A 24,549-nucleotide genomic window follows, 5' to 3' on the forward strand; every position below is an offset into this window, starting at 1 on the left:
GAAATACAAAACATCTGAAACTCACCCGCCTGGCCTAGCATTGGAAGGGAGCCACGTGGAAAATGAGAGGCTACATTTAAGGTAGAAATAGCAGCTTAAAAATATTGGTGTGGAAAGAAACACAAATGACTGTGGCCAGAAACCCAAGGAAGAGCATAATGTTTTGGCCCATTTTGCCTTGCAAAATAACTTTGGTGCTACACAGGATATAGACGAACAGATGTGCTTCAAGAACTGCTGATCCACAGCCAAGTCCCGGTCTCGGATATATACACAAGACTCCCAGCACAGTCCATGGGATTTAACCACGTGTATCTGAGCACGGAGGTATCCCTCAAGGGTGCAGTGTTAAAGCATGCTTGATCTTTGGAGGGTTGCTCTCCTGTGCTGTGGTGGGCTCGACTTCACTACCTGCATCTCCTGAGTTAAGCCACTTCCTCCGTTACTTGCTGAGGTGCTAACGTGCTGATGCAAGTGTTTGCTTAAATGCCACTGCCTCCATTTTCTCTGAACTTCCAGCTGAACCTAGGTAGAAAGATCACAAAATACTTGGTTCAGCTAGTTTATCTTGGAGCCCAGCATTGCAGAGAGCAGTATAACAGGAAAAGGAGAGATGGTTACCTTTGCCAAGGTCTGGATTTATTTATTTAACCCCCAGTTTAAGGGATTAGGGTAGGGCCTGTTTCTTGTCACTTCTAGTGATACGGCTGTTGCAGCTACACAATTTTCTGTGAACCTGTTTTTCTGTTTAATTGATGTTGAAACTGTTTGTGTAGACTAGCTGGCCTTAGTGTCTGGTTTGGATTTGTCAAAGATTTTTATTTTTTTAATCAAAATGGGACATTTTGACACAAAGGTGAAAAAAATGCGGATTTTCTTTTCAAAACAACTTTGTTTTTCTGAAATCCTGTTAAAGCACCATCCAACATTTTTTCAAACCCATTCTCCCTTTCAAATCAACTTTCCTTCCAAACTTAGGAACTAACAGTTTGGGTTCTTTTCTTTCCCTCCAATGACCTCAGGATCTCACAAGTCTGGATAACATTTCACCTTGCCTCTACCAGCAGCAGTATTTTAGAGTGCCAGTTCTACCCCAGGAGCCTGGGAGTTATAGGACCACAAAGGCAACAGACCTTCTTCCAAAAGCTTTACCTTATGAGAGTCCTAATAAATTTGGACTCGCTACAGCTTTTGCTAAATTCCCTCCTAAGGATCAAGCAACAAAAACAGACACAGGATGACAGATCATACCATCATACATCAGAATCAGGTTCTGATTTTCAGTGTGACTGTGTGCGGGATGGTTCTCCCACCCTCCACTCCCAGACAGTAATAATGCTATCTGATTTAGGAAAGGGTTGCAGTAGATGAGAGATGAAGTTCGCATCTGGCGTATGATTACTTAGGTTTGCCAGGTCTAGGAGGTATTTCAGGAGTGACGATAAGTAGCTGGGAAGAAAACTGTCAGATAAAACATGTAATTCATTGGAGAAAACATACCCTACTAATTAATGAGATATACGTGAGCAATAAAAAAGAATGTTATCTACACAAAACTCACCTCACCATTAAGAAAACAATAAAGTACAGCCACGAAAAAACCCTGAAAGATAAAAAGAACCATAATCACAGAATTAGAACTGCAGTTCCAGCTTTTAAATTCAGATGATATATCTCAAAGGAAATCAGACAACTTGTTATTGCCACTGGGCCTCTGTGCAGAGCTACACGTTATACCTCATATTACTTAAAGAAAAGAGTAGCATGTCAACGATTACCTGGAACGATCCAAGAGCCAGTTCAAAAAACAGCTGAATTTCCATTGTGCCACTACTTGTGTCTTCAGGGAAGAAAGCAAAGATGATGTAGTGAACCCCAAAGAGCGGGATGAGGAGGAGCGTCGACTTGGCAAGCTTCCTGGGAGTGGAAACAAAGGGGAAAACCAGTGTAGAAGGGGCAAGAGAAGTCTGGTGGGTTGATGTGGTATAAAGTCACGGTGTGCAGGACGTACTTGTACTGGTTGAAATCGTTGCTCCGTCTTTCAGGTGAGCTGAGCTTCTTCATCAGGATTCTTAAAATGTTGATGAAAAGAATGAAATTAATCTGAAAGTAAAAAGAAAGAAATAAAAAGAAAATGAAGGATATGGGGAAAAAAAAAAAAAAAGCAAACAACAAAAGTGTCTCATAACCAAAAGCGAGTTGCCAGGTCTCAGCGGAGTCAGTTAGGGGTGTTTTGGCTGAGCAGGCAGAACTGAGGGGCTGGGGCTGGTCTGTGGGTTTGCAGCTCTCCCTGTCCCCATCCCTGTCCCCTAACCTGTCCCATGCCTCTCCAGCCTGCCCAGCCACTCAGGGCTTGGGAACTGCCTGGTTTTCCCAGAGTTTGCTAGCTATGGTCAGGGCTTTTTAATGGGAGAAATCACTGAAGTGCAAAGGGACCAGGAAAGGCCTTGGGGAGCCCCTGTGTGTGCTGGGGGATGAGGCCACAGGCCCTGCTTTGGCTGCCAACACCACCTGCGAGCACCCTTTGCTCCCTGCTGAAAACACCAGAATGGTTTCAGATGGCGGAGGCAAAGCCATTAACAGTGGGATTAGGGGAGAGCTGGGACAGTTCTTCCTTCTTCAAACCCCCCTCTCTGAGGGTGGATCCCACATAAAGATGCTGATCTAGCGCTGCGTTTGAGCGCAGGTGAAGCAATGGCTGCTTCTGTGGGCTCGAGCCCCTGACACAGAGCAGGAGCAGCAGTGGAGGCCATGCCCGCTCCCACAGCAGCACTCAGCCACCCTTGGCCTTATCTGCACCACAGTGGGGCAGGCAGCACCTGGCTGCACGCCCACAGCACCTTTTCACAAGCTCCCATGCCAGGCCTTCAACCCTTCCCTATGTGTATTGACACATACAAGCGCCATTACGGGCATGCAACCGCCTCATGGCAGCCTGTGCCTGCAGGGCTCCAGGGTGGTGGGTTTGGTGGGTTTCCTCAGGAGACAGGGATCAACATCGGATGGGACAGACACAGGGTGTCCCTGGGGCAGGGGGCTCCCAAAATTAGTGGGTGAGGAGGAAGCAAGCATGGCTGTGTGGTCTGGGCTGGAGAGGGAGGGTGGGAAAGGCTGAAAGTTTGGGAGCTGGAGGTGAGGGAAGGAGCAGAGCTGTGAGGAGCTGGGGTGGGGAGTGTGAAGGAAAGGCAGTGAGATACGGTAGGAGTCTTGGGGGAAAAGGGGGCTCAGGTCTGAGGATTCTGGTGGTTTTTTAACCCAGTGGGTCAGACCTAAGCCCTGTAGGCGGTGCAAGACTTTTTGCTGATGAAAATCCACTGGGAATGGGAGGACTGTGGGACTCCCGCTGGGAGGAATTGCCAGTGGGCAGCACAGCCAGCGTGTTAGTCTGGGAGGACAAAGGAGCTTATCAGTGTTGATTTTCTGCCCTTTGAACTGCTAAGGACTGTGTGCTGTGAGGAATAAAGAGATTAGATCTGAATTCTCAAGGACTGGCTGTTTGTTTGCATCTGTAGCTATGGGCTTGAGAAAAGCCTCTGTTAGGTAAGGAGGCAGGGCCTTGCAGACGGCTCCCGCCTGAGGCAGCTGGCTAGATGTGATCAGGGTTTCAAGGGGATAGTGGGTGGCCCTTAAAAGATAAACGAAGACTGTGATTTTCACCTTGCAGAACTTCTGGGCCTTGTTGGAATTTAAATATTGCTGAGCAGCTCCTTTTCATTAGGGAAAATAAATGCTGTGGCCTCGTTGATCCTGAATCACTTTGTGTGGTCTTCTGTTTGTCTTGTGGGGGTGAAGAATTGCTCAGTGGTAAAAGGGAACAGGGTTTAAACCACCACCTATGCTTGGGTTTCCAAGAGAGTGTGCGAGTGCTGCAGTTTGTGATTTGTAAACATAATGGAGCCTACACGAATACCTCAGTTTCTGCATTCTTACCCAGTGTCAGCAGGTCACTTGAGAGTAGCTAGCAGCTCACATGGTTCTCTAGTAAGGCTTCAAATTAACCACTGCAGACCCCCAGGGCCCACACTTGGGCAGAACTATCTCCATGAAGCAGCTGCAGCCCCTTGGTACCTTAAAACTATAAAGGTGAGCACCAGCAAATGCTCAAACCCTAGGTGTTGAATATTATTTGTGCCAAAGTGTTAACATCTCCTCTGTCCTATACTGGGCAGGTTCACACTGAGTTTCAATCCCTACGTCTCATTTCAGTGAGCAATGCCTTAATAGCCTAATTGCAGTCTACTAACAGACGGTGCATGAAGCCTGTGAGCTGCTCTCATTGCTCAAAACAAAAGCTAATGATCATGTAAGGCAAGTTGTTTTTGGCTTTGCTAAGAGGGGCAGTGACCATGAGACACAAAGGCTATTGTACTGAAATGTACAGCCACTTGGTTTCTCCTCCGGAGCCTTTCTTGAAACAGTCCAAAACAAGCTTCCACAAGCCAGCCAAATTCATATGAAATCAACAGGATGTGGAAACCTGATCTTCTTCAGGCTCTTGCTTCTTGGGAGGACACTCTAGCTTTCCTTGCAACTTAGCTTCGGGGCATTAGTTACTGACAAAATCATGCTGAGCAGAAGTTGCTTAAGCAGTAATTCATGTGTCACGCCAGTTCAGGCACATGTCTAAGATCAGTTCATTAACACACTTCTAAAGCATGTTGAGTAGATGATCTCTGACTTCACAATATTTGAAAATACAGTTTGAATGTGCTTGTCCCAGAAAAGACTTACAAAAATAGACAAAACTACAGGGCCTTTAATGATCCACCAGGTATTGGCATTAGTGTTAATGTCCCAACACCTGCAAAAATAGAAGAGAAGGTGCATTCAGTTATCAAAGCACTGGTGTCTTTTCAAAGGGATTTAGTCTGTTTTGTACTTCGGATGGGCCCCCATTCCCTCTTCTACAGAATTAATTTCTTGTTCCCACTTAGCTGGTGCAACATTTTGGGAAACCCCTGACAGAAAACTGTTCACCTCCACTGGACAAAAGTATATCCTGCCCTTGAATTACATCCACTTTTCAAAATTTTGCAAGGGAGAAGAGAAAGGAACAAAGCTTCACTGATCAAATGCAGGTGTTTATAACATCATGGGCAGAATTCGCTCTTGAAGGATATCTTCCACCCTTGAAAATAGTCAAATTAAAATTGAGGCTCTCTCTCAGCTTGTTCAGCTGGATGTTTCTTCCCTGCCTATGCTGGGAACCTATGCTGGCTAGCACCACAGTTGAAATGCAGTTGATTTGCTTGGCTGTCAGTGGTTAGGAATGAGCAGGAAATCCCTGCAGCAGCCTGCACAACTCCACTCCCCCCTCCAAATAACTTACCCGGTGTTTTCATGGAGTTGCCTTGCAGTGGCCCACGCAGCCACAAAGACACTCGGGGCACCTGCAATTGGAAAAGCCAGTTACTGCTCTACAAATCCATCCCAGAGGCACAACAAAGTGACAATTATGCACATGAAGAGGAGAGCCGTTACCCCATCCAAGGGTGATGAACCACCAGAAGAACTTCCTTTCTGAGAAGAAGGAAATTACCAGGAGAGCGTGGAGGTACAGTCCCTCCACGAGAAGCCAGCTGTAGTTAGACATAATGCAATACTGAAAGAAGACCATGGTAAGCTTGCATCCAGCCTGAGGAAACAGAGGATAATTAACTTCTGCTTCTGTTTGTATCTCTTTTCAAACAGACTTTAAAGCACTGAACATGGCTTCCAGTGCCCTGCCCCCCAATATTTACAAGATGTTTTGCTGCCAATACAAACAACAAAGAAAAATTTTTATATTTCAAAGTTCAATGTGTTCTTATATTCTATCTGTGAGCCCCATTACCAGGATCTAAAATCCACATAAGAATCTCCACCCTGGTAGTGTGTCCCATGTCTATGGACTCTGACACCTGCATTTAGGTGCCTCTGCGTTCATGTGCTGAACTCCTGGTCTCTTCTGTAGCAATCTAGTCAATGCAGTCAAGCTGATGAATGCAGACACCTATTTTAGACCTGCCTGGGTACCCTCTGTGTCAATACTTGAGGGGACTGTAGATGCCTGCGTATGGGTATCTATAGCTGCACCTCTGTTTCTGTGTGTTTCATCCAGCCTGGGCCCCTTTTTACATCCTCATATCTCCCTCACCCATTCAGAATCCTCCCAAAACAGGGAAATCCCAGCCTGGAACAACTAATGCATGGAGTTGAGCAACAGAGAAGGGACAGGGCCTACTTTTCCCCTCCCATACCCTGGTATGACAAATAGAAACCTAGGATGAAGATTTTCTTCCCTGCACACTAACTATGGCTGGGATCCTGCTGGGAAGCTGAAGTGTGGAATAAGCTGGAAGGCAAAGGGTTACCGTGTGTGCCTCACAGTAGTTTGTGTCTTCAGAGGAGAACAAAACAGCATCTTTGATGAAGTTAGATGAGGCTCGCAAAATGAAGGATGTGAAGAGATGCATGTGGATGTAGTTCCTCGTACAGCGCAGTCTTCTGCAAGGAAAAGAGAGAGCTTCTATGAAGTTACATTCCTAGACAAAGCAGGAAGCTTGTGGCTGTAACCACCAGGTTTCAGTCCTTATTAATGCTGAACTGACAACTTAAGAACACTGTTTTTCTGACTGTGAAAGGAAGACTAATGGATTTCCAAAGAGGAATACCCTAGAGAAGACCTTGAAAAGCAGAAGTCACATCTGCTCCACTCAGGTACTAAAAATAGCTGAACGTTGCCAGAAGAACTGAGATTTCATGCCAATATGCTTGTTTTAGCTCCCATCTCTCCTTCCCAGGGCATCATGAAGCCAAGGAGCTGTGTTTATCCACACTGAGGTCGATTTCTTTGGTTTGTCTCAACAGTGCATTTGTGCCTGCAGTGTTTTCTGTATTATGTCTCCAGATAATTCAAGCTAGGAGGCCTTGCAGCCTCATGACTAGTCTGTGGAGTAGTTGGGGTTCCTCTGACCAGAGGTGCCTCCCTGATATTTACTGTAAGGGAGATGCATTTCACTGAATAAGCAGCAAAGTGCAAATTCCAGGTTATAAAGCTGTATGAAGATAAACCTACTGTCAGGTCACTGCTGTAAGCCTGCAACACCTCTCTAGAAGTCAATGCACTGGTTCTTAGAGCAAAGTTTTAGCCACAGTCTTGGGTGGGGTAAAAAACATTAGGAGGAAGGACACTCTGTTCCAGGGACACCAAAATCATGGCAAAATCATAGCAGCGAGATGGTGCAAACTCCAGTCTGCAAAATAGCATAAACTATATTTTGGAAAGGACAGGAGTGCACAATATGAGGAACAGCCCTGACATTTGCTGTGAGACAGGACTCAGCTCATTTTCCATCACTGATTTATGTGAAAGTTTTCAGAAATACTGCAATGTTTAACTTGCCCTGAAAGCCAACAGAAGGGTCTGTGTCAGCTGAGATGACCAGACGTCCTGCCCAAAGGCAACCCAGCGATGCTTCTCCTCACCTTAAAGAGGCCAGGACCACTAAGGCTATTGTCAGCGTCACAAGGGAGGTGCAGTATCCAATGGTGTACATGGTCTTCAGGGTCATGAAATAGGCTTGCTGCAGGGGAACAGATATACACATCTTTACCTTTGACTATCTGGTAGAAATCGGCCCATACCAAATGAAGGCTATCCCTTATTTCTTATCAAGTAGATTTTCTTGTAAAATCAGTTACAGAAGTTTTAGACTGAGCAAAACTCACTGCGAAAGCATTTGTGCTGAAGAACACTTATACCCACAATCCCACCTGGGGTAGATCACATTATTCAGTCTCTCCTTAATAGATTGAGCACATCCCTTCCCAGAGCCCCAGAGCTGCAGATTTGTGGTCACAGGCACTCGGACTCACTCTTTTCTCATTTGTGGTGTCATTGACGTTGTAGCCACAAGCAATATCTGGTCTTGGATACGGGTCTGACCAACCCTCGCTGGTACAGTTTCGGTAGACAAAACCTGTATGGTAACAACAACAAAAGAGACAAAACCAGGTGTAACTATTTCCAGTCGTATTGTTGTTCTCCTTGCCGTCACCAACATGAAGGGTTCCTCCAAAAGCAAGGAGAACATTTTTTCCCCAGGCAGTGTACTCAGCATAGCTGGAGGTGAAATGCAGCTGAGCTGATTGTGTTGATACTTGCCCAGTGTATTTGTGTGGGTCATAATATTGTTTGCCAACTCAGGGATGACTGTGACGGATGTGTTTTTATTAATTGCAACATAAATAATACTGTTCGGTACATCTGGTGTTTCTTGGCCAGAGTTCCAAGATCAGCAAACATCTGACTTGTTCGGTCATGGATTCATACTCCATACAAGCCTGATACTTTCTTGGACATTCTCACCACCTCAGGGTTGTACTGTGGTTTGTCACAGTCTGAGGAGAACACAAAACGTTAGACGGGCACAGCTTTTTGGGGAGACTTATATGGAAGCTAAAAGGCTTGTACCCACAGCCAAGTCCAGGCGTTGTCTTATGCAGTTGATTTCCTTGCTTACTTGGAAATCAGAGGCCAGGATGGGAATTCCCTCACTTAAGTTAGACTTCTGAAAGCAAAATGCTTGAGTTTAAGCGTGTCCCTTGCAGCCATCTTTCTAGTCAGTGGAGGAAAAAGAGCCATTTGAAGAAAACATCTCATTTTCAGACAGACATCTGCACAGGGCAGTTTGTCTGACCTACTTCTATTCGGACATCTGACTCCTCAAGCTGGGTGAGGTGGGTCACCACCAAGCTGCATGTGGTTAAACAGGACAGGTTTGAATACGCCCACATTCGTGTCCAGCACCAACACACCTTGCAATCTCACCCGAAGAAAATGGCCCCAGCAGGCAGGTAGGCTACAGGCTGAAGAGAAGAGAAACTTCCACAAAGAAATAAAGCCACTGCCTGCTGTCCTAATCACATGCATCTGTTCAGTCGGAGCCACCCTTTAGAAAGAGGGCGTAAAACCCTGGCTCTGCTGCAGTAATAGCTGTACTTGCAAGGACTTAGGACCTGAAATCAGCAGTCCTTAGTGGAAGCCTTGACAGCAGGCACCATAAAAGTCTATTCCTGTCTACGCATTTAGCCACAGGGACTCTAGGGCATCCAGTTTCTGCAAAACATCCCTGCAGCGCTGAGGGAACAGGGGGAGATGCATGTGCAGCAGTGTTTGGCACTGGTTTATGCTTTTGGGAGCCCTGCTGGGACTGTCAGGACAGTCAGGGCTCCTGCTACCTCTGGGTTAATTCTGGAGACCTCCGAGCATGTCCACACTTGGTTTGCCCTCAGCTCTGTAAAACAGCAAGGCACAGCAAACATGCTGAGATCTCCAAGCGGGGAGAGCTCTGGGTGTGTCCATACCCGACTATTATTCTGATGCTTTTATGAACATTTTGTTCCAGCTTAGCATCTTTGGAAGGGCCGGGCTTGTTTTTTAAGCCAGGTTTTCTGTACGCTGCTGCAGCACAGCAACAACAAAAGGAAGAGAAAGAGCTCTCCCCAGCCAACCATGGGTCTCTCTGTCCAGCACAGGGCCACCAAGCTGACCAAGGGACTGCAGCACCTATGAGGAGAGGCTGAGAGAGCTGGGACTGTTCAGCCTGGAAAAGGGGAGGCTCAGGGGGAGCCCATCAGTGTCTGTAAATACCTGAAGGAGTGTGCAAAGAGGATGGAGCCAGGCTCCTTCAGTGGTGCCCAGGGACAGGAGAAGAGGCAATGGGCACAAACTGGAACACAGGAGGTTCCCTGTGAACTTCAGGGAGCGCTTTGTGCTGTGCAGGTGACCAAGCAATGGCACGGGTTGCCCAGAGAGGTTCTGGAATCTCCTTCTTGGAGATCTTCATATGCATCTGGACATGGTCCTGGACAACCTGCTCTAGGTGGCCCTACTTGAGCAGGGGGTTGCACAAGGTCACCTCCAGAGGTCCTTTCCAACCTCAGTTGCTCTGTGATTCTGTGATCCTGCCTTGGCACTCAGCAAGTGAGAGGTATGGTGGCAAATGTTCTACTTCAGCTTCAATTAAAGACCCATGTACTGGGAGCAGAGTGTCATGCTTGTAAACAGGTCCAGAACTGGGCATCGCCTAAGGATGTCAAAGTTGATCAGACAAGGAGAGGTGAAGTTCTGTGCTGGTGTCTGCTTGCAATTGCATCACAAGCAAACCATACGAGATTATGCAGGGCTTATTATATGGATGGACATGAGCACAATTTTAACAATGCTGCTTTTATGATAAAATACATTCTGGGGAAACTGCAGCATGCCCCACTCAGAGCAGACTCAGGGGCTGCAGCCCATCTAATGTTGGGTGCCTTGGAGGACTTCAGGGATAAGAGGGAGCAATGTCTGAAGGGAGGGCTGTGGGACTGGGGCCATTTCATGCAGCTTCCTCCTCTGCCTCTGGCTCCCCACAGACATCGCACCTTTCCCCATTTCTTGCTTGTGGGTTGTGAACTTCTGGTATGTTACTTGGTTTCAGATTGTTTTGTTTCTTTGGTCTGTTATGTGAGGAGAGGCCAGACAGTCTGGGCTGCAAATACAAGTCTGGATGTCAGCACAAAGCTCGGCCTCACAGAGACCAGCGTTTGGGTTCAGAGCTATCTGCATCCCTGCACATATGGGTCTTTGGCATTTGTGGCTGCCCATCTCTTTTGTAAGTGGCAAGGAAATAAAATTTTTGCTTTTCTTTCAAACAAAATGATATTTGTTTTTCTTTTTGCAAAATTGCTGAAAACAGGGCAACAACTGTAGCGGTAATTAAATGCATGAGTCAAAAGCCAGCCACAGTGCAAAATCAGAGAAGAATGTGGCTATGAGAATGAGAATAAACTATTGCTGACTTGTACCCAAAATGCCAGATGAAGAGACCGAAATAAGCTGTAAATGCCAATGAACCATGTCTTGGGTTTCTGTTTTGAACACTGTCACTTTGATTAGTGCTTATCAGAAGTGGCTCAGCTCTCAGCTTCTCAGTAAGGAGGGCAACCAAAGTTTAAAGCTGTTAGACTATCTATCTCCAAGATAATGCAATACACATTTGATATGTAATTTATGACCTTTGGATGTACAAACTCCTCTTTTTCTGCCTGGCCGGTGCTGGCTGCGAGGGCAGAGGCAGGGAGCAGTTCCCTCTAGTGGCTGCACCAGCAGGGATTTCCTTTAGCACACTTAGTAAGGCTCGGTACCACTGTGCTGAAATTTGTGAGCACATGCCCGACAGATGATTTTCTCAGCGATCTGTGTCTTTATATAGTTTTTCTTCTGTCTTCATACGAGATTATAGGACTCAATGGGCAGCTACTGTTTCTGTGTACAGAAAGCAGCATGGTATTTCTTTCAATGCATATGATTCGCGTCTGATTTTATTTAAAGAGAACTAAATGCTTTTCTTCCTACTTATCTAATCCTTAGTAGACAATCTAATACTTTGCCTCCTGTTCCTCCCTCCATAAAATCAATCTGTCTGCTTTTCTGTGAGTATCAGGTCTCATTAATCCATGTCCTATAACCAAAGAAAGGAGAGCCCTCTTCTGATTCAAATCATTAACTCACCAAAGAGAAATGTAAGCACATTTCTCAGGCATTGTTAAAAAGTCAAAATTAACAGAAAGCAGGCAGAAACTACTACTTAATGGCTCACAATTACTGTAATATATTGGGAATAAATGTCACTTCATTTCTAGCTGAGAAATCTCAAAGAATGGGCAACAAATGTTGCTTGAACTCATATCTTTTTGAGTAAGGGATTTGGTGAGCCATGGGACTAATGAAGCTTGAGTTCTTGTGCATTTGTGCTGCATCCTTGCGTGGAGACCGTCACACGTTATGGGTGAACCCCTGTAATTTCCACTTGATGGAGGCACAAAAGGGGTTCCTTCCCTTACCTGGTTGGTTGTTTTTGCCAAAACTTGCGTGAGATTAATGCTGTGTGAACTTTTGCCCTCTTGTCAAGCTTGGCTGAGATCAGCCGCCTAAGAATTATTAGAAGGGGAAAGACAGGCGGAAATACATAAACAGAGACTGTGTGAAGAAAACTCTTTCCCTCAAGAAACCGTGTTAAATCTGCTTTTCAGGATAGCATTTATTTCCTGCACTTTTCTCTGCCTGTCTAAGAGAAATAAACTCTTAAACCATCTTGCTACTTTAATTCCAGGCTTTCCCACGTTTAGATTAGTGATGGAAATGGAGCTGCTAAGTGGCCGTTGGTCTTTAAAAGAAGCAGGGCCAAATTTTCCTTCAAGTTCAGACCTGACGGTGACATTTTTGTAAACACCATGTTTAACAAAAGACATCTCAGCAAGAAAAGAGTGTTTTTAGCGTTACCTTTTTTCCCAGTCAGCATCTGGAAGAATTTGGGGCAGGGAGCATCGACAGTCTGTCCCACAGCTGATGAAGGCCAGCAGCTCATGTTATCCCACATTCCAGCACATCTGCCTGGGGGCAGCAAGGAAACACCATCAAACTTCTCCCAGCGAGGACACACCATACAACACCTCCCAGCAATGCAACACCGTGAAACATCTCCCAGAAATGCAACAGCACGCAACATCTCCCAAGGACCAAGGCAGCTATGGGAACAGAGATACTCAGTACCCTGAAAAGCAAGCTGGATGAGACAGAACAAGTCCTGCTGAGACCTATCGAGACCTAGATGGGACAGAACAGGTCCTCCTGGCTTCACGCCATCCCCTTGCAGGCTCCAGACCCATCCCACTCAGGTCCTTGACTGCACTGGTCTCTACCAGCTGGACAGAGAAAGTTGGGCCATGGGGAGCCTTGCACCAGGCCCTTGGCTACCAGTTTGTCTTCTGGTAACTAGTGAATAGCCCTGGAAAGATGAAGGAAACCAGATGTCAAAAATTTAGCTCACTTTTCAACCCTTCTAAAGCTTCCACTTTGAATCAGCCTGATGTTTTCCTTACATAATCCTTGTGTAAACACAAAAAGGCACAACGTGACTAGGAGTTTAAACAGCTTCAGAATGATACTGGGGAAAGGGCAGAGAGGAACAGCATTGTACAAGCATAAATACTCTGCCTCTAATTCACCTCTTTCATTATGTCCAGACAGTGCTGGAGTGAATAACAACAATAAACCACGGACTGGGTTCAGCTGCAGGTATCAATGGCTCTTCTGCTGTCGGAGAGCAAAATTTCACTGAGCTCTTCCCCAAGGCTGTGAAGGGAAGATCACCACATTTACAGGCCAGGGGAAAATGTAAATCCTCTGTTCATTTGTGCCATTTCTTTAAGGACGTGAGCGTGCAGCAGAGACAGCACTGTGGCAGCTTGTCCCTTGCTTTGCCTTTCTTCCTGCTCCTCCACTTGGTGCTGCCTGCCCACACAAGGCAAAGCTTCTGGGGCAGCAGGTGCAGGAGGGATGGGGTACTGAGGGTTAGCAACACCCTGCAAAGCCCCTGCTCTGTTTCCCTGTATGGTACACCAAGGGCAGACACTGGATCCCCAGAGCTTTGTTTCTCTTCTTCAGACTAAAGTCCTTGTGTAGGATTTTCTCCACGCAGACCTCGGACATGCAGATAAAAAAAAGGATGGAGAAATGTGTATAATAAAAGCATTATTTCCTGGAATAAAAGCGTAATTCTATAATTCACCAAGGTAACAAACCCTCCTTCAGTAAAGACTAGCAGAAGGAAATTCCTGTGCTCTCTCTTCAGAAGCCATTACCTGGGGACAGCTGTGCATTTTCCACCTCTTTATTTTGGGAGGGGTTCACTGTCAGGAGAAGATGTGTTTGCAGAGCTACAGCAACGGAGAGGGGCTTAGTCACTCTGGCTACTTCCAGCTTAAAGCTTTCTGCTACGTGGGTAGCCCCAAGCTCATGCCAGTGTGACTTGTTTGATCTGTTTTGCAGAGGTTAAAGAGGCATTTTGATGGCCACTGGAAATGCTTTCTCAAAGGTTTAACACGGAGCAATAGTTTTAACTTGTTTCTTTGGGGAGAAAGGCACAGAGAGTAGGGATGTCCTGTATTAAAGTATCTAGGGGGATGTTTAACATTTGGATCCAACTTAATCCAACTAGATTAAGTTTCTTTTTATATTCGATGAGTCAGATCTGCATTCCGGAATATCTGCCAGCCTGCCACGAAGTACCCTGTAACTTCTGTTATATGGGCGTAATGCCCCAGGGCAGTCTCACACCCATCAGGCTGAAAGGGAAAACACAAAGACAGAGAAAAAGGATAGGCATGCTACGAAAACAGGCAATAGATCTATATCTAATAGGAGCAAGGAAGATCTTCAGGTACTCATTGTTTTTGAAGGCAAATACAGCTGAGTAACTTTGTACTTAGTGGGCTGACTTTATAAAAATATCCTTGTCTAAGGTGAGAATAACTCCAAATCCTCTCCAATTCACATTTTGTTGGTGATGGGCTCTCTAGCTGTGAAGACTGCAGTCAAACCACTGACCTGGAAGTCTCGTATGATTACCATTTGCCATCACAGTAAGGTTGAATCCTGCTCTCAGAGCCTTGCAACACATCTTACCTGTTTTTCTGCTCCTCACTGAGAGGCACGCATGGGGTGCATGCCTCCTGTGGGAAGGAACGTGGGGGTACTGAGGCCACTCGGCTGACCTGAGAATGGTTTTCGCCTTGCACATTCCCCCACCCTTTACCTGATGTCAGGAGCAGATCATTTTCAGGTGTCCTGTTCCTCGCCTCCAGGGACAGAGTCTCAGCACAGTTTTCTTCCTCCTTTTTCAGGACGCTCAGGAGGTCACAGATAAGTGGGGCAGCCCTGATCTGCAAATTTGAAAAGCAGTACAATCACTTTTCCTCTTAAAACGTGCGCTCCCTCAACAGGATTCGCCCCCCTTGTCCTCACATTTTCCATGCAATGCCGTCAATTGATTGTGGAGCGTATTTCCTTGAAATACAGTCAATTTTCTTAATTAAGTCTGCGTTTTTATGATAGCAGTAGGCAACCACAGATTCAGCTCCTGTCTGCTCCCATTTGCTGAGGTTGTTATTGAGAGAAATGAGGCTGTTATTCTGCTAAATAAAGTACCCGAGCATGCTGCTGTTCCCCAAACCTGCAGAAGCATCCAGGGCACTGCTGGACGCTCCTGGAGCAACAGAGAATTAATTATCCACCTCTGGCAGTATCAAACCGCAGACCCTTGCAGTTTGTTTCCCTGGATGACATTTACTTGCATGGCTGGCCCAAATATGTCCACTGGCTGCAGACCACCCAAGCCTGTTTCACTGCTACCGATCACGGAGCTGCAGGAGCCAAGCTGACTGCTAGCAGAGTCTCAGGGAATTTTTTTGTGAGGAAACCAATCGTAAATTGGCCCGAGCACACCATGCCACATTCCTCTTTCTCCATCCTCCTTTTTCACAAGGAAGGGTTGAAATGTTAGTCTTAACTCGGTCCTGAAGCAGCAATTAAATGTTCGGTTAATGTTTTATGTAGGTGGGCCAAAATGAATGTACAAAACAGCTATCCACCATTAACATGGCATGTATTAAAAACCAGTGCAAAATGATTTGTAGGACAAGATCCCAGTCTTAATATCTTACAGTATGTTTATTGAAAACTGTCCTCAGAGCCTGGGATGTTTCAGCTTTCAGGCAGTATCCAGAAAGTCACCCTGAATCACTGTGGGACGCTCTTCCAGGCACATCAGGCACCCCTAACATCTGTATTTGTCCAAATCAAAACCCATAAATCTGATTTCCAGCTGTAACAGACCTGCGTGGTCCCCAGTGAGTAGAAAAAAGTACTTTCGCTATTTTTGCCTTGTTCCATCATTTATGACAATCAAAGTATTGAATACAGCCAGGTTCCCATTATAACAAAATAACAACAACAAAACTTTATAAATTCCCATTATAGAAATTGTATGTAGATATATACATACAAGTGTATATATACATGCATACTTAAAAGACTAAAAACAAGTCATCGGGTTGTATTATTTGAAATTTTTATAAACAGTTTGTTTTAATACATTTTGAGTGGGAAGAGGTAACCCGACAGCATCATGTTACTGCTCAACCTAACCAATCGTGTAGAATTGCTGATCACATTCTGATTAGTTTTAGGAAAAAAAGAAAAATCAGACCAAATTCACATTTTTTTTTCAGCTGGAAGTATTTGGGGTATTGCATTTCTGAACAAAGTTTGATATTTTCAGCAGTGTTTTGTGCCTTGTCTAATTGGTATATTCTATTTTACTGCACCATCTTTCTCCTTCGTCGTTGTGCATCCTGAAATAAAGAAACTTAAAACCATTCATTTGTGCATGATGTAATGAATTTTCTTGAATTACTCATGCAAAGAATTCAGATTAAATAAACTATTCTCTGATACCAGGATTTAGATACATTAAATCCATTTAATCTTTGAAAAGTTGGAAATGTCCAGCTGGAGTAACATGGCTAAAGAAAGGTAACTGCATTGAGTAGTTTCAGTTGTTAGCTGAAGACTGAATTTGATCATTGTGTAAATATTGACAGATCTTTCAAAATGTATTATTTATCACTCTCTGTCATTATGTATTTGATTACCAATAGAAAAGCAATTAACTACATTTTCATAATACAGAAATACAAATGCAACTGTCCAAAAGTTACCTCGAAATTGTGTTAAAAATCAATATTAGCGTTAAACATTTAAAGCAGCCAACGAAACCTGTTTGGTGTGCGTGCGGGTTGCTCATCACAATACTGAATGCATGTAAAAATAAACGTTAGCCACCACCTGAGTGATGATCTCAGTAACGGGAGTATTTTTCACCTTAAAAAAAATATCCTGCGGGTGCTGCTTCCTTTTTAGAAAGGTATGTCCTAAGAGAGCTTTTGTTTCAGAAAGATTTTTAACGCCTGCTTTATTTTCCTTCTAGAATGGGGCTGCATGCTGGTAGCATATCTAGAGGTGAAGACCACCTAGACAATTATTTTTTTTAATAAAATGTTGCTCAAGCAGGAGCATGGTGTAATCAATGCCTCCCCATTACTCTTTGACCCAGCAGAAGGATGTCGACTTTTCTCTCTGGATCAGACACCCCTGTCTGACACCAGACCTGGTGGCAACTGGATTTTAACCCCGGTGAGAGCAGAGAGCCCACAGGTTCTGGCTCAGGCACGTTGCTTCCCACAGCCTGCCTCCCTCCTCTCTGCAAGTCCGACCAGATGGGCCACAACTGTTTGCTGAGCACCCTGAAATGTGCCATTAATGGGCCACCTGGCCCTGCCTCTGCCCTGGCACCTCCACACACATGTGTGCCTTCCTCATGTGTGTCCCGCTGTTTGCTCATGTACAGGCACCGCACGTGTCCTGAGGGCACCTTTTACTCCAGAAGGAAAATCCACTCCCGTAGGTGTGGATTCTCCATCTCTTCCTAAGTATTTCCCTGAAGCAGCTCCCAGGTTGTCAGATTTTGACAAAGCATCCTCTTATTTTCTACACTTTTTATTTCTTTAAAGAAAATGTAACATATCGAAACCATTCCAAACAGAAATAGTTGTGCTAATTAGATGTCAAGAATGCACAGAAATCTGCAATTTGTGATACCACTGGCACAGCCAACTACATTTCTTAACCTGTGAATGAGTGGATCTAAACACAATTTAATATGAATAGTATTTGCAGCCACAGAATTCCCAGATGTTTGAATTTGAAAATATGTATTCCTAGTTTAATGAGAGGGCTTAAGGGAGAACAAAGGATGCCAGGCTATATGCTGTAAACAAAATCTGTATTTTGAAGGACTAGAAAGGGAGCAAGTAGAAGGAGGTGGTCTCAGTGGCACCTCGAGTGAAGACATCTATTTACAGAGTCCTTTGGGTAGCACCTAAGAATAAGAAACCCAAATGACAAGAAAATCAGCACAGTCATTTTTTAATTATTGAATGCAATCAAAAGGTAAAGCAATGCAGGCTGCAGTCCCTGTGCAATTAAAACGCCCTGGCAGCGCTCAGGTTTTGTCAGAGTTCAAGCTGAATCCCCTGCTGGGACAGAGTGAATTTCCAAGTGGTTGCAGCAATTCTCTGTATTGACCAAGAGTTCAACCATCTCCCAGCTTCTTACAGCTGAGCTGGGCATATTTCAGTCTTGGTTTTCTGTGTTTTGCAAAATCTGAAACACCCGAGCAGCTCAGAGATCATACCTCAGGCTCAGCTGGGCGCCCGGAGCACAGCAGTGGCCGTCCATCACCTAAACTCCCAGTAAATGGGTAAAGCCAAAAGAAGGGAACCCAAATGTGTGGTGCCAACACCACCTTACACTCTTTCAATCTGAGTCAAGTGAGGCATTGGCAATGGTGGGCATTCCTGAGGGGATTTTTTGCTTGTGTAAACCAGCAAAGTTTCTCGAAACAGCATCAAGTCCTCCCTCCTTCCTCCCAGCACCGGCTGAGTTTACCAAGGCAGGTTGTGCAGCCGGGGAAACTGAGGCACCCAGCATCTGGCAGTCTGGACAACATCAATTAGTGCAGGAAGCAGCAGAAGCAATAATAATAATAATAAAAAAAATCCCAGCTTATACACAGACATTTTAAAATTACGATGCCACAACTTAACAGCACAGAGATGCACTTATTCAGACACCACGATTCCATGCAATTCGCAATAAATAGCCCCGAGCACCTACCAGGACGGTTGAAATCCAGAAGATGATCACCCAGACGGTCCACATAGTCACTCAGTCTGCTTCCTTCATCCTTCATGCACCAGAGGTCACCAGGCTGTCTGCGTGCTCTCCAGCCTGGCTCTCAGCTCCTTTCACTTCATTCCTTTCCCTCCTTGCTTTTTTTCCTTCCCAGCTTTGACCATCCTGAGTCAACGTTTCTCTCCAGCTGCCGAGCCCCAGAGAGCATCAGCAATGACAGGACCCCCCCGTCCGCCCTCCAAGCTCTCCTCCTCCTCCTCCGCAGTTGCCTCCTGTCCCAAGAATAACAGCACCTCTGTTGAGCATGTTCCTACTATCGTCTGCCTCCCTTCCCGGCTATTACTCACTGCTATCGACGGGTGTCGGGAGGGAAGGATCATTCCTCATGCTCCCATGATAAGGGACCAAGCAGGGCTCCCGGGTAAGATGTCAGCCCCACAATGGCACGGGTAATCTATCAAGGGGAAATAGTCATTAGCACAGAGCGCAGCCCGGGGAGGACCCAGCCCTGGAATAAGCGCCCTGCTGGGAAACAGGGTTTGAGGAATGCGATCCAGGCTGCCGGCACCGCTCCTGCTCCCGGCGGCTCTGCACGTGCCTCCCACAGCGAGCTCACATCCCCGGGCGCTGGGAACTGGGAGGCTGGCAGAGGGAATCGGGAAGCTGGCACAGCCTGCTGCAGCAGGTCCAGCTTCACACGCCTCCTGCCCAGCCACCGGTGCTGGAGGTGAGCTAGAGTTTGGGGTTAGGCTATCAGAGAAAGGGTGCAAAGAGGATCTGGTCTTTCCACCGCTTCCAAAGGGGGCTCCAAACGCCCCCTGGACTCCAGCCTCTCATCCAGCATCCAGAGAAACAGGCGGTCTGCATGTGGTCCTGATGCTACGGGCTATGAAAGCCTCACATTTGGGTCCTCATGGTACTCCCTGGTGGCAGAGCATGCTTTATTTCTACAGGTTTAGTTTCTGTGGAAAAACTGCTACAAAGGTGTGCTTACCCAGGGCACGGGCACCCGGACACCAAGGCAGGCACTCCAAACTGGGCTTCCCAAGTTTACTTGTAGCACAAAAAGGAGCACGGCCTCAAGAAAGAGCTGAAGTTTGCAGAGTGCACTAGTGCCCACTCTCAGAGCACTGCAACCCTCAGCTATGCTAAAGTGTCTCAAATCACCTTTTGCTACCTTTTCCAGTTTACCACCTCCTGTCACTCCAGACATAGGCCAAATGTGACGAGGGGCTCCCCAGGACATCGGGTCTGCTCTCCGGTCTGCTGGGGTGTGCTCTAGAGCTCCTATTTAAGTCAAAGGCTGTGACTGTAAGACATCTAGCTTGTTACCTGTGCACAGAAAATCCCGTCATTGGATTGAGCAAGTCACCTGCCAAGCAGCGTAACAAAGATTTCCTAGAGAGTCTTGTCCCCTTTCCTGTGCCCACTCCAACCACATGAACTCCAGCTCATCTCTCCATGTGCTTCCCAGGACAGCTAAATTGCAGCGCTCTGCTTCCCCTACACACTTCCCTCATCTCTCCCTGTATCCCCAAAGTCACCAAGCTGTGGCTGGAGAAGAGGTACCACGCTATGGCTGTCCTGCCCAGCCAAATTGGCCAAAGGGTTAAACAGATTGTTAAAAGGAGGTATGAGAGGCAGCCAAGCAACGTGATTATAGTAGTCTGAAGAAACCGCATTGGCAGTGCTGCATCATCTCAGTGGGCTGCTAAGTCATTCTCTCTCTTCCTTTGGCTCAAATAAAATTTTATTATTCTGTTGTTATTGACACAGCTTCCCCTGAAAGCCACCGCTCATGCTTGTGTTTGTGGCATCTATGCAGCTTTGCTTCTGAAAGCACTTTTAGATGGGTGTGTGTGTGTGCATTTTCTGATAGAGGCAATGGTTGCCCAGGGGTTTTGAAGAGCCAATACTGGATTTAAACACCAAGAGAGTGAATGAGGACCCAATATTTTGTGACCCTTGCATTATATTTATGTGCAGGCTGAGGGCTCAAAAGACGATGGATATAAGATAAGACCTGGAAAACTCTCACCTGTGCAAACCCTTGCTTGATGTCAGCACTGTGGGAGGGCCACGCTGTGCTGGGAAACCTACATGCAGTAGCAGACTACAGAGAATTATTATTAGCAGAGAATTATTAGTAGAGATTTATTAGCAAGAATACACAGATCCCAAAACAAGGTGTTGCTCTATTAAACAGAGTAGCATTGCACTTTGCTGCATTCATCCCTACCCAGCATATCTATTTTAACTTTGTCACAGCTGGAATTTGTTTCAGTAATCTAAACCAGAAATGAAACACTGGAATTTGTTCATGCAATCTTGAAATACTTCAAATGGTAACTTGAGCAGTGAATAAATTAATTTGCTTTATGTTACTTTGATTATAGGATTATTTACTTATCAAGTACCTTAACGAACCTCAATATTAAATATTTATTAATACGTAAAATTTCCGTTAGTTCTTCAGTCTAATCATTCATTTTTCTTCCTGCTTTGCTAAAGAATTGTTTGTAATCCCTGTTTTACAGTTTGACAACCAGGCCATGCATTTTTCCTCCGATATTTGGAATATAGATATAAAATCAAGGTGAGACTCACCTATTTAAATCCCAGTTCAAAATCCTCATTTACAATAGCCATCCCAAGGAAATTTGAAGATTTGTTGGCCAATAATCCTCTATTTCCAGCTACTTTTTTATTTATTTCCCACCTCTCAGGAAACCTTACAGAGTGCTTTTCCACCAGGGGTGCATCACATTCATCTCCTCTGTTGTGGAAGTGGAGATGGATTTAGTTGCACACTCCATTATGACCGTGCAAATAGAGAGACACACAGGTGAATCATGTTTCCGTGGGAGGAGAAATATGTTAATACACTATTTGCTCCACTATATTCCCACACCATTTTTCCTGGGAGAGGAAAAAAATAAAAAAATATAAAAAAAGTACAGCTAAATAAGTTCAGTGTGGGACACTGTGATTAAGTTCTGGGGCTGGTGCTTCTGTTCTCGTACCAAATCGTACCATGCAAAAAAGGCAGGTTTTGCAGAGATCTGTCCCCAGAGCCACAGGCAGCCCGGCCGCAGCTCTCCCACAGATCTGTCCTGCAGGGGGGAAGAATTTCAGCCATCTGGCTGGCTCTTGGGCTGTCAGGTGGAGAACAAACTGCTGTCAGCCCTAGCCGCGGCTGTTTACATAGCTGAGGTGAAGGCATAGCTTGGAAAAAGGCCGGCTGCCTTTCTCCTCTCATACTTGACCAGACCAAAGCTGCGCACGAAGCAGAGCTGCAGCTGTGGGTGCCAGAGCCCAAAAACCCCAGCAGGCACTGAGTGGGCAGGAGGTGGATGGTTTCCAACCCAACTGAGTTTTGCATGACTTCTGGTCATGTTTCACCTGTTAGAAGTGCTGAAAGAGGATAATTTTATTCTTAGGGAATGTAAGAGGATAAAAACCCAGTTCTGGAAACACCTCTGGTTTCCTATGATGTGTGCCCTCAGACCACTGTGGAGACAACAGAGGGTCTACGAGCATGTTGGTGCCCAAGACAACCGTGATGAGCTCCTGGCAGGAGGGGCTGGGGCACACCGCTCTCTCACACGTCCTTTGTTATCCCATTTTGTTATGCTTGTTTCACCTAATGCAGAACGGCCATGCAGATCGCTGTGGTATGAACCACTTCGGCTCTTCTGCTGGGAATCTGGAAAGCTAACAGGTGCGGGCCCCAAATGAAAACACTCACAAAAACTGCCAGAACACCTTTATTAACGCGTTTTTAGCCCAGAACCGTTTGGGTGTTACGAAGAAACACATCACAAACACCAGCCTCCCTGAGGCGGCCCCTGCGCCGCCATATTGCGGAGCCCAGCGCCCAGCCCGCCGTGCAGCGCCGCCAGGACGCGGCCACTGCCTCTGCCGGGGGGGGGTCCCTGGGCCACAGCGGGTGGCGGGATGCCTTCGTACCCCTCTTCATCCCGCTGAGATTCATCCTCTCCTTACTGCATCATATAAAGCACGCAGCCTCCCTCTAGGGGATTTTCTTCTCCGGAACGGTTGCGTCTGGTGGCTGCGGGTCTCATCGTCTCCCCCCGGGGAGGCGGGAGTGGTGCGGCCCGCTTGGGCTGCCTGTTGCCGAGCAACCGTGGCGGCCCCAGAGGCGCTGAGGTGAGCGGGGCCGGCATGAGGGGGCCGTGGGGCCAGCGGGGGCCGGCAGGGGCTAACAGGGGCTGATTTGGTGCCAGCAGGGGCTGCCTCTGGACCCCAAAGGTCCTCAGGGGTTGGGGCAGGACCTGCAGCACCCTCCAAGGCGGTGTGGGGAAACTCGAAGCCCGTCTGTCAGCTCAGAAACGCAGCTGGTTTAATAAAAGCGTGTGTCCTGTCACTTGTAAAGTCACAGGAGGAAGAAGAAGGGTCGGTTGTACCCTGGCCTCGGTGCCTTTGGTGTGACTTTTGCCGTTGCCTCCGATGGAACTAGGATTTTACAGCCGTGGAGATCTTGTGGTGATGATTTTGCGCATTTTAGTCTGGAGAAGGGGAGACCTTATTACTCTCTACAACTACCTGAAAGGAAGGTCTGGGGAGTTGGGGATTGGCCTCTTCTCACAGAAAACTAGTGATAGGACTGGAGGGAATGGCCTCGAGTTGCACTGGGGAGGTTTAGCTTGGAAATGAGGAGACATTTCTTTTCAGAAAGAACAGTCAGGCACTGGAAGGGGTTGCCCAGGGAGCTGTTGGCATCACCATCCTGAGCTGTGCACCCACTTTCCCGTTTGTGAAGAGCAAATACAAAATGAAGCATCTCGAGGGATGAAAAACCAAGCGTGGCTGCCTTTGAGCTCAATACTTTTGCCAAAAGTATCTTGTCTTTTTCTCCACGCAGTGCATAGGAGAGCCAAGGGCCATGTGCTGAATTTAGGAAGATAATTTTGTGCGGATGGATAGTGTCTGGTGTCCTGATTGTGCAATATTTGCTCTTGTCATTAGAAAAGTTTATGTTCTGATAACTGTGCTTACTTAACAGCAGATCTATAATACCTTTGGCCTTCTGGGTTTACAGTTATCTTCACTAAACAAATAACCCAACTGATGCTATCTAAACAAAAGATTGAAATGCCAATTTTCTTATCCCTCATATTAATATTTAAAAGTTAAAAAAGAATCTGGAAGTTAATAACCCAAACACTCGGGAGACGTTGGGAGAACATCTCTGCAGAAATCAGTCTGGATTGCGGGATTATCAGAAGAGTCTTCTCTTCTTGTCTATGCTGGGGGACATGAAGGAGGAGAGAGATGTCCTGAAAGCCAAACATCCCCAGTAACCCCTGGAATAGTTGAAGATGCCCTAAGTGCTAGGGCTTGCCATGTGAGTGAGGTTTCCTGGAATCACCCCGTCCCACAGATGTGTTAGCGCGCTGTCTCTGCAGCAGACCCCTTGGGGTTTGCTGTGGAAAGCTGGGGTGAGCCATGTTTCCTTGGGCACAGCTTATCTGCTCACGTGTCCTGCCCTGTTGGGGTGCCAGGCCTGTGCTGCTAACGGCACAGCTGAAGATCACTGTCTGCAGGGACAGAATATGGTATCTGAAAATCCTGTGGAAGGGTCTTAAGCAATTGCGCACATCAGCAAGGTAAATAACAAGCAGATGTCTAGTGTTTGGAGCACACTTGTGCAAAATGGGCTGTGTTACATGAAGACTTCTGGTCACAAGCTTGACCTGGGTTGAGGTGGTGGAGTTCTGGTGTATGCCATTCCTTCCACAGCTTGCCTCTTTCCTGGTTCAGCCATGCCCTCTCCAGCAGTGGGATGGATACCGTAGCTATCAGCTTTCTTTGGAAGTTATTGCTGGCTGAAACTATTACCTCGTGTACTGGCTTGACTTCTGGAGCTCTGTGGATGTGCTCCATGGCTGAGCGTGGATTCCCCG

At 46.3% G+C, this 24,549-nt stretch overlaps 1 protein-coding gene across 1 annotated transcript; it reads right to left on the reverse strand.

Annotated features, from left to right (window-relative positions):
* Positions 1-348: 348 nt before the first annotated feature.
* Positions 349-18,830, reverse strand: SCTR (secretin receptor; the record flags this gene model as incomplete). Its single annotated transcript, XM_084289008.1, is given in 16 exon segments — positions 349-525; positions 1,562-1,603; positions 1,779-1,917; positions 2,012-2,103; positions 4,732-4,801; positions 5,330-5,390; positions 5,482-5,635; positions 6,354-6,486; positions 7,468-7,565; positions 7,858-7,961; positions 12,311-12,421; positions 14,625-14,751; positions 18,605-18,656; positions 18,658-18,704; positions 18,707-18,766; positions 18,768-18,830. Coding segments are annotated over 16 exon segments (1,530 nt in total).
* Positions 18,831-24,549: the final 5,719 nt, after the last annotated feature.

The sequence above is a fragment of the Netta rufina genome (genome assembly GCF_964035555.1).
Source record: "Netta rufina genome assembly, chromosome: 6".
Classification (NCBI taxonomy): domain Eukaryota; kingdom Metazoa; phylum Chordata; class Aves; order Anseriformes; family Anatidae; genus Netta; species Netta rufina.